Source organism: Gymnodraco acuticeps, unplaced genomic scaffold, assembly GCF_902827175.1.
Source record: "Gymnodraco acuticeps unplaced genomic scaffold, fGymAcu1.1, whole genome shotgun sequence".
NCBI lineage: Eukaryota > Metazoa > Chordata > Actinopteri > Perciformes > Bathydraconidae > Gymnodraco > Gymnodraco acuticeps.
Window position 1 is genome coordinate 58526 of NW_022992073.1, and position 15581 is coordinate 74106.

General features: G+C 42.9%; 1 protein-coding gene across 3 annotated transcripts in view; it reads left to right on the forward strand.

Annotated features, from left to right (window-relative positions):
- LOC117537163 (suppressor of tumorigenicity 7 protein homolog) overlaps nt 1–15581 on the forward strand; it is a gene marked incomplete at its 3' end in the record, with an annotated part of 63898 nt that overhangs the window by 19939 nt on the left and 28378 nt on the right. Inside the window, 1 exon segment of one of the 3 annotated variants that reach the window (XM_034202303.1) lies at nt 4272–4799. In XM_034202303.1, the coding sequence (XP_034058194.1) occupies nt 4778–4799 (22 nt within the window). 3 annotated transcript variants of the gene reach the window in all.

The following is a 15581-nucleotide window of genomic DNA, read 5'->3' on the forward strand; positions in this document are numbered from 1 at the left end:
CACATAGAAACGTTGTACATTCACCAGTGGGTGTTAACTGACCTTATTTCTGTCGTAGAACAACATGATAACATCTCTTTAGTAAGTGTGGCTTCTAACTAAAAACATGTTGAAAAGGTGTTTTGAGACGAGGGAATTAGAAGTGGTAAAATACCAAAAAAATCTGAGTTTTAGGACTCAGTCCTGCACCACTGTATTCAGGATAAATAGTTTTAACCAGTAACTTTGATCAAGGAACCTCGTGGAAAATATGCTGGTCTAGTAAACAAGCCACATTTTTTATTTCAATATGTCACATATTATCACCATATCCTTATTAGCACATTACCAATATTAAACGACTCTAATTGAGATCAGGACATAACACAAATCTTGGTTGGGACATCCCAAAGTATATATTTGAATAATTCTACAAGACTACCCATTTTTTGCAGTGCAGCAGGAGTAGAGAGGGGGCCTCCTGCCTGAAGGACAAAGACGTTAGTGGAGGAGGAGGAGGAGGGTGTGAGACACAAAAGAACCGAGGCCTCCGTCGGTACACACTCCTCTATTCAGCCGCGATGCTAATCCATATGCTAGCTAGCTTCACCCCATTCACAGCTGACCTCCCGTCTCTTTAGGTTAGCAGGCTGCTGTACGTCCAACATGTCCATCACTGCTGCACACTCACTGCTTCTGGGTGCACTTTACTACATTTAAAGGCTTCATACTTCATTCAAGTTTCACAGAATGCATAAATAATGAGACTAATCACGTGCAGCGTGTTCGCTACATGCACATCGGGGTATCCATGCATCGTGAAAAAGGCAGCCTCACTTCATTCATTTAGATGTAATGCTCAGAAAAGGGTTCACATGTCTTGAATAAAGCAGCCTTGTGACAAACCATGATTTGTGAAGGATAGTAGATTTACAATTTCAAACCCCTTAATTGTTTCTGTCCATTTAAAGGTCCCATGTCATGGCCATTTCTACTGATCATAATTCCATTGTTGAGGTCTACTAGAATAGATTCACATTGTTCAATGTTCCAAACTCACATTGGTTTCTCACAGCATCTCTGTATAGTATGAGTATTCACTCTCTGTCCTACACGGCTTGTTGGAGCTCCTGCCCCCCCCCACCTGTGAGCCCAGTGTGCTCTGATTGGTCAGCTCGCCCACTCTGTTCTGATTAGTCAACCACCGTTACAGCGGAACATCCGTGATTATGTGTTACAATGGCGTTAGTTAGCAAACTGACACCAGTAATAACAAAATTACTGCGTGGGCTCTGGGTGCCGTGTTGGCGGGACGTTGCGCGTCTCGCTGCTGGAGCAGACAGTGTGAGCTGGCTGGCTGGTGTTGTTTCCTGGTTGGGGCGGCCGGACACGGCGAGGCCCTGCCCGAGCACACACACAGGTGTGACCCACCGTAGTCTTATGTGTCCGTCCAGTTCATTTCATATTAACCAGCATTTTTTTCAACACTTCTCAGCAATGAACTGGCTTGCTGTTTTTGCTGTGTCATTAAGTCAAAGCGTTTTGTGTGTGTGTGTGTGTGTGTTTGTGTCCTAGCATTACTATACTTGTGGGGACCTAAATCTGTTTACACAGTCACTTGTGGGGACTCGCCTTCCTTATGGGGACAAATTGGAGGTCGCCATGAGGGGAATCATTACTTTTAGGGTGAAGACATGGTTAGGTTTAGGGTTAGGGTTAGGGTTAGGGTTACGGAGCGTCCACACAGCAGCGTGCGTTGACGCTTGGAGGTGGGCGTATCTGAAGCTTGGGGATTTTTTGCGAGCAACGCGACCAACAACCAATCACATGAATCTCCTGCCCCCGACATACAAAGCAATAGCAATGTTAAAACGAAGTAAACTGGATATAAAATCCCCAAACAGGCGAAAACCTACCAGATTCACCCACTGTCTCTGCCACCTCCCTCCATGCCTGGTTCCTCCGGTTTGTATCCCGGTAGATGAACAGAGACTGATCATACAGCACCGGGTGATTCTCTACCGCTATAATAAATGTTCCCTCCATTTTTTTGAATATGAGGAAATGACCTGCGTAGTCTCTCCCAGCATACACGCGGTTTGATTGGCTAGTGCTTGTACTGGCAGATTTGCATAAACGGGATTTCATTGGGCCAGATTTCATTGAGCCAGTTGAGGTGGTTCGGGCACCTAGTTAGGATGCCACCTGGGCGCCTCCCTAGGGAGGTGTTTCCAGGCACGTCCAGCTGGGAAGAGACCAAGGGGTAGACCTAGGACCAGGTGGAGGGATATATCTCTTCGCTGGCCTGGGAGCGCCTTGGGATCCCCCAGTCAGAGCTGGTTGATGTCGCCAGGGAAAAGAAAGTTTGGGGCTCTCTGCTGGAACTGCTACCCCCGCGACCCGACCACGGATAAGCGGGAGAAGATGGATGGATGGGATTTCATTGGCTGACGCCTCCGTCGAGGCGTCAAAAGTTGAACATTGCTCAACTTTTGACGGGAGCAACGCTCCACGTCGCTTCCCAAAATGCAGTTCGGCTAAAAGTGACGTCACCCCATTCAAAGTGAATGGGCAGAAGCGTTGGAAGCTTCAACGCACGCCGCTGTGTGGACGGGCCGTTAGGGTTAGGCATGTGTTGGTTATGGTTTAGGTTAGGATAAGTCTCCAGGAAATGCATGTAAGTCAATGTAATGTCCCCTGAAGTGATGTATACATGGTATGTATGTGTGTGTGTGTGTGTGTGTGTGTAACCAGAAATGATTTACAAGAGCACACCATTTCCATATGTAACCTCTTTATTTAACTCACAAAGTGCACCATATTCATGCATTTCAAGGAGGTGAATGACGGCACCATAAGTGTTTAACTTCCAGTTGATGTTGAAAAAACAAACATATGATGCAATGCAGCTTATTGCAAAATCGCCCAAAAATATATTAATTTGAAATGTCACATCTCTGCTTTGTTTCCACTTTAATCAGCTGGACTTTCAGCTTTATTTGTCTTTTGGTAGATATGATTTGTATTCTGTGGGAGGGGTCCTATTATCAGTCCTGATTTAGAAACAGCAGGTACCAGAGCGTGCAGATACTAAATAAATGCTCAATCACTCACGTGGTTGGAAACCTATTTAAATACATCTCGGTACATGCGATGCATTTTGCCGAGGCGTGTGGTTTTGAAAGATTTGAATGTCTCAGTCGTGGTTTTGTTTATCCATTTAAATCAAATGCTTTTTAATTATGTTCGCTTTGGTTATCTGTTCAACGAAAATGAAAACAACAAAAATAAGATATGATATAATACGACACCTGTGACTTGATTTAAAAAAAAAAAATTGAACAAAGGGTTACACAGGTTGTGTTTATGCCGGTTTGATGGATGATGTTGTGATTACAACAACAGAACATTTTGCTTAGCTGTGTGTGTGTGTGTGTGTGTGTGTGTGTGTGTGTGTGTGTGTGTGTGTTGTGTGTGTGGTGTGTGTGTGTGTGGTGTGTGTGTGTGTGCTGTGTGTGTGTGTGTGTGTGTGTGTGTGTGTGTGTGTGTGTGTGTGTGTGTGTGTGTGTGTGTGTGTGTGTGTGTGTGTGTGTGTGTGTGTGTGTGTGTGTGTGTGTGTGTGTGTGTGTGTGTGTTATTAACTGTAGGTAAACACACAGCAATGTCCCGTACTCTTTTCAATTTGTCGAGATGACAGACCCCCCCCCCCCACCCCCAGAATCGGTTGGCTTTTTTTGCCTCCAAAGTAGACAAACCGTTTTGATTGGCCTGCTTCCCGCTCTGTTTCTCCTGTTCCCCCTCAGCCCCAGCTGCCTTCCTCCTCCCCCCCTGTATCTCTTTATCCGTCTCCCCCTCTATAACATCTTATCCTCCCCCTTTCCCCTTTCCCTTTTCCCTTTCCTTTCCTTCCTTCCTTATTCCTTTATTTACCTTTTTCCCTAATGCCCTTCCATTTCCATTCCCCCTCTTCGACTCCTGCACTTCTATTTCTCGATCTTCCCTGTCCTGTTTCCTCTCGACTCTCCCCCCTCTCCCTCCTTGCCTCCCCCCCCTCTCCCTCCATCTGCCAGCAGTAGTCCATCAGTCTTTTTACAGCTCTCTCTCCCCCCCTGTTCTGACGTCACTCTCTGTTTGCATAGCCATTGTCTTACAGCGGCTGCAGCTATCGCAGCTCCTCACCAGATTTCTGAGTTTTTCACCCCCTTCCCTTTCTATCCCCCTTCTCCCCCAGAAAGCCTCCCCCACTCTCTCTCTCTTTCTCTCTCTCTCACCATTTTCTGTCTCTCCATTAGTAAACACTACAGTGGAATGAGGAGTGAGAGAGTGACGGAGTGGAGAGGATGAGGAGGAGGATACACACTGCAGAAAGAGAAGAGATAGCTATAGCTACATCTCAGCGTCTGGACTTCACCACAGTCTGTGAAGGATTTCTGCTTGTTTTTATTTGTAATCCTCCACAAGGCCTCCTGTTTTTTGGACTATCTTAGCGTGTGAGCGTGTGAGTGTGTGTGTGTGTGTGAGTGTGTGTGTGTGTGTGGAGTGGAGATTCTGAAGCCGCAACGGATAGTGGCGTTGGGGCATCTGGACGTTTGGGGAGGCAGCGACGGCCGCCTGGCTGCATTGTGTTGCTTTGATGACCCCCGCTGTGTAGCTGCCTGCTCATCAACCTCCCCCCTCTCTCTCACTCACCCCCCCCTTTCCTCCTCCTCCTCCTCCTCCTCCTCCTCCTCCTCCTCCTCCTCCTCCTCCTCCTCCTCCTCCTCCTCCTCCTCTCTCCATCACAGCTCCCGGCCCAGCCATGTTCGGCACAGAGTCCTCATGTAAGTACCACCAACATCCTCCCGCCTCCTCTGCGTTTCTATCTTCTTTATCTGTGTGTTTCTATGAGAGGGAGAGCAGGCGTAGGAAATGTCTTCCTCTCTTCCTGCATCTCCGCTCGTCTTCTTCCTGTTTTGCCTTCACGGTTGCTGGTGGCAGATTGCATGGGGGAGAAATATGGGATCTACCATTTTAGCACCACAAGCTAGCTGCACACGCTGCGCTTGCTGCCCGCCTCACATTCTCCCACTCTTAGCCTCACCGCGAGTCGGCGTGCGTATATGCAATCACATCGTGTGTGTGTGTGTGTGTGTGTGAGTGTGTGAGAAGATGGATGCTTTCGTCGGAGTTGCATCGTTTTCAAGGAGCATCCTCTGTCTATTTTCTGTAAGGTTTCCACATTTCCACACGCAGATGCTATCAAAGCTAGCGTAGCATACTGCTGTTGTGTGTTTGCACGTGTGTGTGTGTGTGTGTGTGTGTGTGTGTGTGTGTGTGTGTGTGTGTGTGTGTGTGTGTGTGTGTGTGTGTGTCTTTGGAGAATGTGCAAGGCAGAGTTGTGCTGTTGGTCTCTTGGTGGGACGACCTCACTTTCTACCCCACCCTCTCAAGTAGACCTGATCAATACCATGATCCTTCACTCCACTACCTGCCCGATGCTTTAAGGAAGCTGGTCTGATCGATTCTGTCATGGCTCCACATTCAGAGCAACTTGTTTTGTTGGCGTCAGGTCAGAGTGTGTTAGCATCCTGGCTGTAAGTCGTGATGGAAAGCTGTCATGCACCACTTCTCCCCTGAGCAGGAGTCTTTGTTGATAACAATGAAGAGCTGAGTGGATCACACCGTGGAGTACTCTGGATGATGTACAGCCTGGACCTGACCACATCTTGTACTCCACTGAAGTCTGGCTGAAGGTGTCTTGTCCTCGTGCTCTGAGATTCAGAAACAAGGTCATTTGAGGGTCAAACGTAATGCTTTCACTGAGTCAGTTTGTCTTCTTGATGGTGGGGTCCGTTTTTCTTTAAAAAGATAATCAAGCGTTGACATTTTAATCACATTTTGGTAAGAGCCTTCTGATAACACCTCATAGTGGGAAGGCTTGTTATAAATGGTATTTCTTTAGGACTCAAAGTGGATATTTAAATACCAAAATGTCCCCTAAATTTCTCTTCATGCTCATATTTTGATGTTTTGATGTTCTAGCCACGCTAACATTTGATATTACACCTAGAAGAAGGAATGGAATAGCATAATAAAAGATTGAAAACAAGAAATTAACTTATTAATTCATGGGATTCTGCTCTTAAGGCATTCGAAGAGATCTAAGATATTTAAGATGAAGAGTAGAGCACATTCTCTTTATGTTTCACCTACATATTGAAAGGTAATTTGAAGTTGAAGTCTTTATAGTTGGTAGGAAACACAGCAGCTGTAGCAGAGATTTAACCTGATATTTGGTAGTTTGTAGTCTTTCAGCTTGGCTAGGAAATCCTAACTATCTGCGCCAAGGCCACAGTAAAAACTCAACAGAGAAGATTCATGAATAACAACCAATGAGTATCACTTGATCTGATTTAAAAGACTGCAGTGTTTGCATTCCCTTTTTATGGCAGTACTATAAAGAAATAGAGAAATGTAATCGACTGTTCATGACGGATGATCACAAGCTTTGACCAATTGGGTACAAGTCAGCTTGTTGCCATGATCACGGCAGGTTTAGTGCACCAGCATGTGGAACAAAGTCAATCCCATAGTTTCTGGTTGTATCTCTTACTTGGTGTGCGAGGCGACCAACGCCACAGGTCACATTGTGTCAGTATGTGAACGGTTGAATGGAAAAAGAGACGTTGCATCTTTAAAATCTGATATTTATAGGTCTTTACTGGCAATATTCTAGAAGAGACTGGGGCAAAACAAAATGCCAATTCAACTCTGTAGGTTTTCGGTAATAAACTCATCAGCGTTTGTTGAACCACTCTGTATGGTTGTAAGTGGAGCCCCTTTTAATAGGATATTTAAGTGGAAATGCTTTGCAAGGGAAGAGCTTGGGACAACGTTTATTTACAAACCGCAGACGTGGCAAAAGGAAATGAAGTTGGAGACATTTGGACATATTGAACAATGGAGCCCATAAAGATTGTTATTGTAAGTGAATTACCTAATAGTTGAGCTGCTGACTTATATTTAGCTGATTCAACACGATAGGCCTTTGTTCTAATTGTTGTCTGTCCCATAGAGTTGTTAACTCAATGGTTTCGACAATCAAAGTTAAAATATTTCGAACATTGGTCAGTTCTCATTGGAAATGTTAAGCTACATGCCAGTTTTTCCCACAGATCAGAAATATACTTGTGGCGGTTGTCGAGAACGGGGGGGGGCGGGTGCTAGTGGAGCTCATGAACTGTTCGCCGGAGCCTCGCAGCGGGGTTACTGCGGAGCGCATGAAGCAGATCCTCCACGTGACAGCGGAGCAAACATTTAAAGGATGGGCCGTTGTCCACTAGTTAATCGATCGCGGATGGCGTCATGCTCGCGGATGGCGTCATGCTCGCGGATGGCGTCATGCTCGCGGATGGCGTCATGCTCGCGGATGGCGTCATGCTCGCGGATGGCGTCATGCTCGCGGATGGCGTCATGCTCGCGGATGGCGTCATGCTCGCGGATGGCGTCATGCTCACGGATGGCGTCATGCTCGCGGACGGATAAAAAAAATTCAAACCTAAATTATGACTGCTCGATTATGGCAAAAATCATAATCTCGATTATTTGGGTCAATAATTGATATCACGATTATTAAAAACGATTATCCATTTACATTGAAAACATCCATTTATTGAAAAACATTTTTTGAACAGTATGTTTTGAACAGTTGATTACCCTGAACTTTAAGTATAATTCAACTGAAAAACCAATAAAAACAAATAATAGTTTTATTTTGATTATGTTGTTTTCATGATCGTTGTAAGCCAAAATCGTAATTGCGATTAAAATACGATTTAATTGAGCAGCCCTAGCCTAAATGGGTCGCGGAATATACTTTGGCGGACGTTAACATACCTGAGCAGCCCGCCCAAGTAAAGTCTATGTGTGGGAAACCCTGCATGCCACGCCAAGTACAGTAGAGGGTGTTTTCAACAATAATTTAAAGGCAGCTTAATTGTTACAAAGTAAATGAGACAAGTATCCCTTCTTGATGGGATTTTCCATTCTTGTACTTCAGATAGGTTGTTTGCTGTTGTCGCATTAGATTAGTGCAGGAATGAGTCCTGAATCCAGAAAAGTGTTAGCATTTTAGCACTTCCGGACTCTTTTGCCATGAAGTCAATGGTTTTTTGTATTAGCTTTTGTTCAGATTCCCTAAATAATGTCTGCGATTAACACAAACTTACGGAAGGCTTTCGTGAATGTCTGAATGTTTTCGAATGACAATTGCTAACAAGTGGCTAAATTAGACTACTAAATGTCATCTCACCAAACAGCAGACTTTAGCTCAGCGGTGTTGACCTGAAGTCATAGGATCGCGATCATTTGTTTGGTGTATAATAACATTTGTGGCCACAGAGCTTATTTTCTGAAAAGTTTCAAAATCCAATGGAAAGCCTATGCAATGCTAACTTCCATATCATCCTACAAAAAAAACTTCATCACTTTGACCAAGACGTTCTTACCATAACAGACTATGTTTCATTGAAGAAGATGGCACTGAACCGGTACCTCGGGGGGGTTACATTTGTCCATAATACACCAACTCTGGTTTCAAGTAATACCATAATCAAGAGTTACAAAACCTTGGCAACCGCTCGTATCCTTGGCTGGAGTTTCCAACCACTACCTCAGCCTCACTCTGCAGCGCTTTAGATAATGGCATTATCAAAATTACTGAAATGTGAAAGCTTTTATATATTTTCTTGTGTAATAGCGTCTCAAAGTAACCACATCCACTTGAGACATTAACGTAATTACTGCGAATGGTCTATTGCCAAACTGTCGCTTGAGGAAAAATAATGGCGTTTTGACATTGTGGTGCGTTTGACATTGTGGGTCAGTGTTCAGGTTCGGTGGGAAATGTGCCGGAATGCTTTCTGGCACCAAAAAAGGGTATCTGTTCCCCCTCGTAATGGCAGATGGTAGAGAGAGTACAACGCCAGGAAAATCACTTCCAACATGTTTATGCTCTTCAGTGCAGCAGAGGACCAATGCAATCCATTACTCGTTTTCAAAGTTCTCAAGATGTATTCGGCAATACACAGAAGACAGTTTAATCTACACTTCAGCTACATTCACCCCTACATACGCACTGGTTTCTCTCAATTAAAAGATACTGTCATTTTTAACAAATTGTAAACAGATGTAAAGAAATATATGGTCCATGAAGTCTAAAAATGCACCTCTTTGTCACCAATGTGTGTAGAAACCTCATCCATTTCACTCACTTCTGGGTGAATGCAATTACCTTTCCACACAGGCTTAGATTGGGCTCATTTCTAGACATATGACCTCATCAGCTGTCACTTCCCTGCCCCCATCTCTCTTTACAAACCAATTTAAAGCAGGTGTGGGTGAATGGCGACTGCTCTATCTTGCTTTCTCTACATCGTCCCCTGTGTTGGAAGAAATGTACAAATCAGTAGCTGTAAAGTACAATTATTCATACTACCAGAATAGAGGTCAGTACTTGCCGTTTTCTAAGTGGCACAAAAATGTTTCCTGCCTGAAGCAGTATTGATTTCTTCTCTTATAGTCATTTAAACTTTATTATTAGCACACAGCAGTGACAGAGAGGTGGAACACTTCTTACAATATTGTCAGGTTGTATTAAAACCAGTCACTTGTAGTTAAATGAAATGCACCCCAGCCTGTTCTGTCAGAACCGCAGCCTTGGGGCTATTGATTTACTAGTGTCAAAGTGTCTTAGAGGAACTTAGATCTTATTACCATTGATGGCAGCGAAGGGACCACCAGTGACACATCACTCTTTTGTTGGTATTACTAATAGTTTAATATGCCCTTTGATGCTTTGGTGGAGCGGTGCATTGTGGTTTATGAACTCCAGAGTGCTATAATGGCAATGTGGTGTTGGTAGAATAATATGGACCTCAGTTTGTAGTATATAAGCACTCACTATGTATATTTCTTATTCAGGCAGCATGCATTGTAAGCTCTCTAAGCAAAGCCAACATCATAAAGCACTGCATATGAATGAAAGAAGATGAAGCCATTCAAAAGTATTGCTCCAGATGACTTTTGCTGGTCAGTATCAGAGCATTTTGTCGTTTGTTTAGTGTCTATTGTTGATGTATGGTGATTCAGAATAATTATCTTGGTGGCCTTTAACTGTCTGGCCTGTTTAAAAGCTGTCTGGACTGTGTCTCGGCTCTTGGGAAATTCTAAATAAGGTTTGAAAAATCTCCGTTATTATGGTAAAGTCATAGAGTTCATACCACATGAATTTACTGAGAAATGTGTCTGAGCCATTGCCAGAACATTTTGGTATTTTTGGGCAATTTGTGGCTTTATTAGGCAGCCAACAATACGAGAGCAATGACTACAAAAGCCTGGGAAACAAAGGTTTCACAGTGAGCTGAGCTGGCTCCGTCTCTGTAGGAAAGTTGATGGTCCCTGTCGGACAATAATGTAAGCTTTCGAGTCTCGTTCACCTTTTAGCCTTGCTTTTAAAGGTACTGCTGTATTACACCATCCCTCCTCCTTCCTCGTTTAATGGGTAATAACTGCATTTCTTTCTGTAAGTCCATATTCATCCATCGCCATGTTGCATTAACTTGCATCTCATTATTTAGATTCAGCGCTTTTTCAATCTATCCTTACAAGATGACACAAACATACATTTACACATGTTACTACAGAAAGACAAATACTCCACCTCCCCCCACTCAACCCCCTCTTGCCTTTTCCACATTAATAATAGATAATGTTTGTTTGCAATCATTTCAACTCGTATTCACACACATTTACCATAACATGTCATCACTGAACACTAAATTGGCAATTAGCTATCCCTTAATTGTCTTTCCGCTTATCAAGGTACGCATGTATCATATTTAACAAGAAGGATAGCGGGTTAGCGGCTAAAATAACCTTTTTTCTGTTTAGTAGATACATTTCTAATTATAATCCTGATCGACACTGGTTTGATTGTATCTCAGTGTGAAAACCACTCCTGAAATCAGAAGGATTTGATCATAACATCAGTGTGAATTAGGGCTGAACGATTAATCGATTTTAAATCGAAATCGCGATTTTAAATGATGCGATTATGAAATCGCAAAGCCTGCGATTTATTTATTATTTTTTTGTTCTTGTGTGTCAGTCATCCACACCAATCAGAAGTGCTGTGCTCCACATCTACCAGCCATTGTTAACCAATCAGAAGTGCTGTGCTTCACATCTACCAGCCATTGTTAACCAATCAGAAGTGGCCCGTGATAGAAGGTGATAGACAGATTGATCCAATCACCTGCCAAGTATTTTTGAAATACTTTTCCAAATGGCTTCCAACGGAGCTCTCCTAGATGGTTTGGTGAAACCATCTGAGTCAGGTTAGTAATGCTCCATTTCTATTACAGGGTGAATCTTAAACTGAAGCTTGACTTTAAAGCAACCCAACGGAAGTTTCATGTAAGTTTAGTTCTTTCACTCGTAGCTCGGGCTGCGGGGTGCTAGAGACGGGAGCACGTTGATACGACCTTCCTAGCCGGAGATATGGCCGCATTTTACAATAATCTTCCGTTGGGTCGCTTAAAAAAAACATATCTCGAATCGCAATATCTGTCAGAAAAATCGCAATTAGATTTTTTCCCAAAATCGTGCAGCCCTAGTGTGAATGTGAAACCCTTATGTTCTGATCATAGGGTGTGAGAATACTTAAAGTTTGGACCCTAAACAATCTGTAATATGCTCTGTTGGGTGTGTGATACTGTGGAATTTTAAGCTTTTGAAAGTCTTCTTGGATATCCCCCCGGTCTAAAATAGAGTGAGGCTCGTCCACATACTCTGAACGCCACACTGAGCGTGCACCAGGCTATTTCTGGGATGAATGTTAGATATCCAACATAAGATAAGGATGAGCTCGGGGAAATGCAATTGGAAAATGGAGGTATGTTTGATGGTGGTACGATTGCTGTAGGCCAAAACCTTCTCTCACTCATGTTGCATACATCTCTCTCCAGTGCTATTTTCATCAGAGGCCATTATGTTGTTTTTAAAGCTGGATTTTTTTTGCTGCCCGATAAGATCACATCATCTTTCAACGCAGGGATAAGCCACTAACGGGATTTAAACTGTCTTGCTGAGGACGGTCTGGGTTTTTATGACTTGTATTTGTTTGTTGCACCAAGCAGAATAAGGTGCTTACGGAAAATACCCATTTGATGAAAGCCAAACAGCTCTCTGACGGCAACCAGTTATCTCTGTTGCTGTGGTAACCTCGGTAAGAACGCGGAAAGCGGCAGTGATGGGGTTTCTGTGGTAACTGCTGATTCGGCTATTTCTGTCTCTCCGGCTCATGTAGTGGCTCGGGCTTGAGCGAGCCAAAAAGAACACTTATTTTAGATAAAGGGATCTTGAGAAAGGACAAAACCATGAAGGACTCACTTATGTTTTCTCATGGATCCTGACCTCTGACCCCAAGTCCTCCCCCAACAAATGGAAACATCTCTCCGTGAAGCTTGTTCTCTCAGTTTCACATCCAATATTGAATTTTTTGAAAGAGTGGAAATGTGAACCTGGTTGTGAAGCTTGTGTCTTCCTGGTCGAATGCATTTATTGTAAGTCGCTTTGGATAAAAGCGTCAGCTAAATGCAATGTAATGTAATGAAGCGGTTTTTTTCAGTCGCCACCAATACTGAGATCATGGTTTTATTGACAAAATGGCTTGATACTCAATTGACATTGTGAAGCGTCTAGCAATAGTAAGGAGTTGCGAATATACATTTTTAATATTTCATTCCAAGTTAATGAAAATACCAGGTATGATTTAAGCTATTGCCGTTTCAATTCGCCTTTTGATTTTTCAAAAAATACTCCAAATGTAAACAACACTACACTGATAACTCTAATGATTCTACAGAAAAAAGTTGTTATTATTCAGTGCTATATTATATGATATCTATTTGGTCTATTAATGCTTGATATAAACACCTGGTCTTTAAGAAATGCAGTTACCATGTAAATACATTTTTTGTTTCACAGTGGAGTAAAATAGGGCTGTATTTTTGAAGTTTTTGTTGTTGATTTGAATGGTTATCGGCTGCCTTCATCATTCATAACTTAAAATATTTAGTAAACCACAGGATGTTCAGACAGGATCTCAACTATTCAAAAACAAAAGGGAAACGTTTGACATCATCGAAAGTCATTTTACTGTTATTCAAAATCTCCATATATGGCTCGACGGCTGGTTGTGAAAGTATTCAGGAAACAGAACCATTTGCCGCTGCCATCCGTAACTCCAGCGGTCCTCAGTGCCAACAGTAACACAGCTCAGACCCAAGAGTCGTAATGATCAGGGGTTTGGCCAGAACCAGAGGAGGTGAGGTCATTGTGCTGAATCTCTGCACGCTCACCCCTCCTGCTTTATGCATGGCGACTTTTCTTTAAGTTTGGAGGTCCAAACATTAAGCATCGCAGGAATGAGTCCTAAACCTGGAGTAAGCATTTAAGCACTTAATTTGTCTCGAAGCCAATGTTCCTTTGAACATGTTTTTAGTTAGATGCCTGAAATAAAGTCTGGTTAACAGAAGAGTAAGAGATGTTCACGTTTTTTGTTCTACGTCAGTAAATACTCCTCTCTTAAAGGTGGGGTAGGTAAGAATGGAGAAACCAGCTCAAGTGCGCTATAATTTGAAAGTACGCAGCCGAAACAAATCTGCCCCTTCCTTCAGACTTCCTCACAGAGCCCCTCCTCCAACACACACGGACGCGCACATGACCAATGAGGACACGAGATACATTTGTGCACAGATGACATTTTTTTATGTATTTATTGTCAAAGCATTTCATGCATTCATTGCTATCGGGATGTTAAGAGCATTCCATGGAATATAACAACAAGTGTTTCTGAAGTGAATTACCTACCCCACCTTGACGGCCCGTCCACAGAGCGGCGTGCGTTGAAGCTTCCAACGCTTCTGCCCATTCACTTTGAATGGGGTGACGTCACTTTTAGCCGAACTGCATTTTGGGAAGTGACGTGGAGCGTTGCTGGCTTCAAAAGTTGAGCAATGTTCAACTTTTGACGCCTCGATGGAGGCGTCAGCCAATGAAATCCCGTTAATGCAAATCTGCCAGTACAAGCGCTAGCCAATCAAACCGCGTGTATGCTGGGAGAGACTACGCAGGTCATTTCCTCATATTCAAAAAAATGGAGGGAAAATTCATTATAGCGGTAGAGAATCACCCGGTGCTGTATGATCAGTCTCTGTTCATCTACCGGGATACAAACCGGAGGAGCGAGGCATGGAGGGAGGTGGCAGAGACAGTGGGTGAAACTGGTAGGTTTTCGCCTGTTTGGGGAGTTTATATCCAGTTTACTTCGTTTTAACATTGCTATTGCTTTGTATGTCGGGGGCGGGAGATTCATGTGATTGGTTGTTGGTCGCGTTGCTCGCAAAAAATCCCCAAGCTTCAGATACGCTCACCGCCAAGCGTCAACGCACGCCGCTGTGTGGACGGGCCGTTAAGTGCCTGAAGCTTCTATGTTCAGAACATTAGCCGCCGTTAGCTTAGCGGTGTTGTAGTGAAGTCATGTGACAAGGATGTGGTTCCTTTATAGCCTAACGTTAGCATTTACTTCTACCAATTGCATTTACCTTTCAACATCTATAGAACGGGTGTTAATATGTGGAATACATATCCTACTAAACAAAACTTTTAAGTATCATAAAAGTGTTTACCAAAGATCCTATTTTCTGCAATATTCCAAAACCCTGTTGGCTTACACAAGTATTTTTGTCCTCCTTTTTGGATTTCAGTATGGATGGAATTCCCATCGAGGCCGAAGCTGAAGCCCTTTGGCTCAAACTAAATGTCATTATGAGCAACGTCTAGTTCTGGATCCTTTTTCTGTGGAATAGTCTGGTTTTAAAAATGTACATTTCTAAATACTTGTATAAAATGTGTTTTGACTGAATCCAAATATTGGTATTGAGTAGGGCTGCTCAATTAATCGTATTTTAATCGCAATTACGATTATGGCTTGCAACGATTACGAAAACAACGTAATCGAAATAAAATGATTATTTTTTAATTATTATTATTACTTTTTTTTTTTTTTATAATTTTTTTTTTGTATTGGTTTTTCAGTTGAATTATACTTAAAGTTCAGGGTAATCAACTGTTAAAAACATACTGTTCACATTCAAAGTAAATGGATAATCGTTTTTAATAATCGTGATATCAATTATTGACCCAAATAATCGAGATTATGATTTTTGCCACAATCGAGCAGCCCTAGTATCGAGATTCAAAAACAACACAGAATATTCGAGTAGCTTATTGAGCTGAGACTCATGCCTGAAGCTGTAACGTCCCTGCCGCTCTGGATGATCATATTCTTTCACAACATAGTTAGTCCGACAGAAGCATTGAGTAAAGATTAGAGAGCGACATAAACCAACAGAATGCCAATTAGTGGGATAAGTTGGACCCTCTGCTGTGGAGGGCCGAGGTGAGGAATAAAAACTGTTCTTGGCAAACTCCCTCGGCCATAATCATTATGTGTGCTTGGCTCCTGATGAAAAGGGAGTTTTTGGGAAGCTTGCAGAACG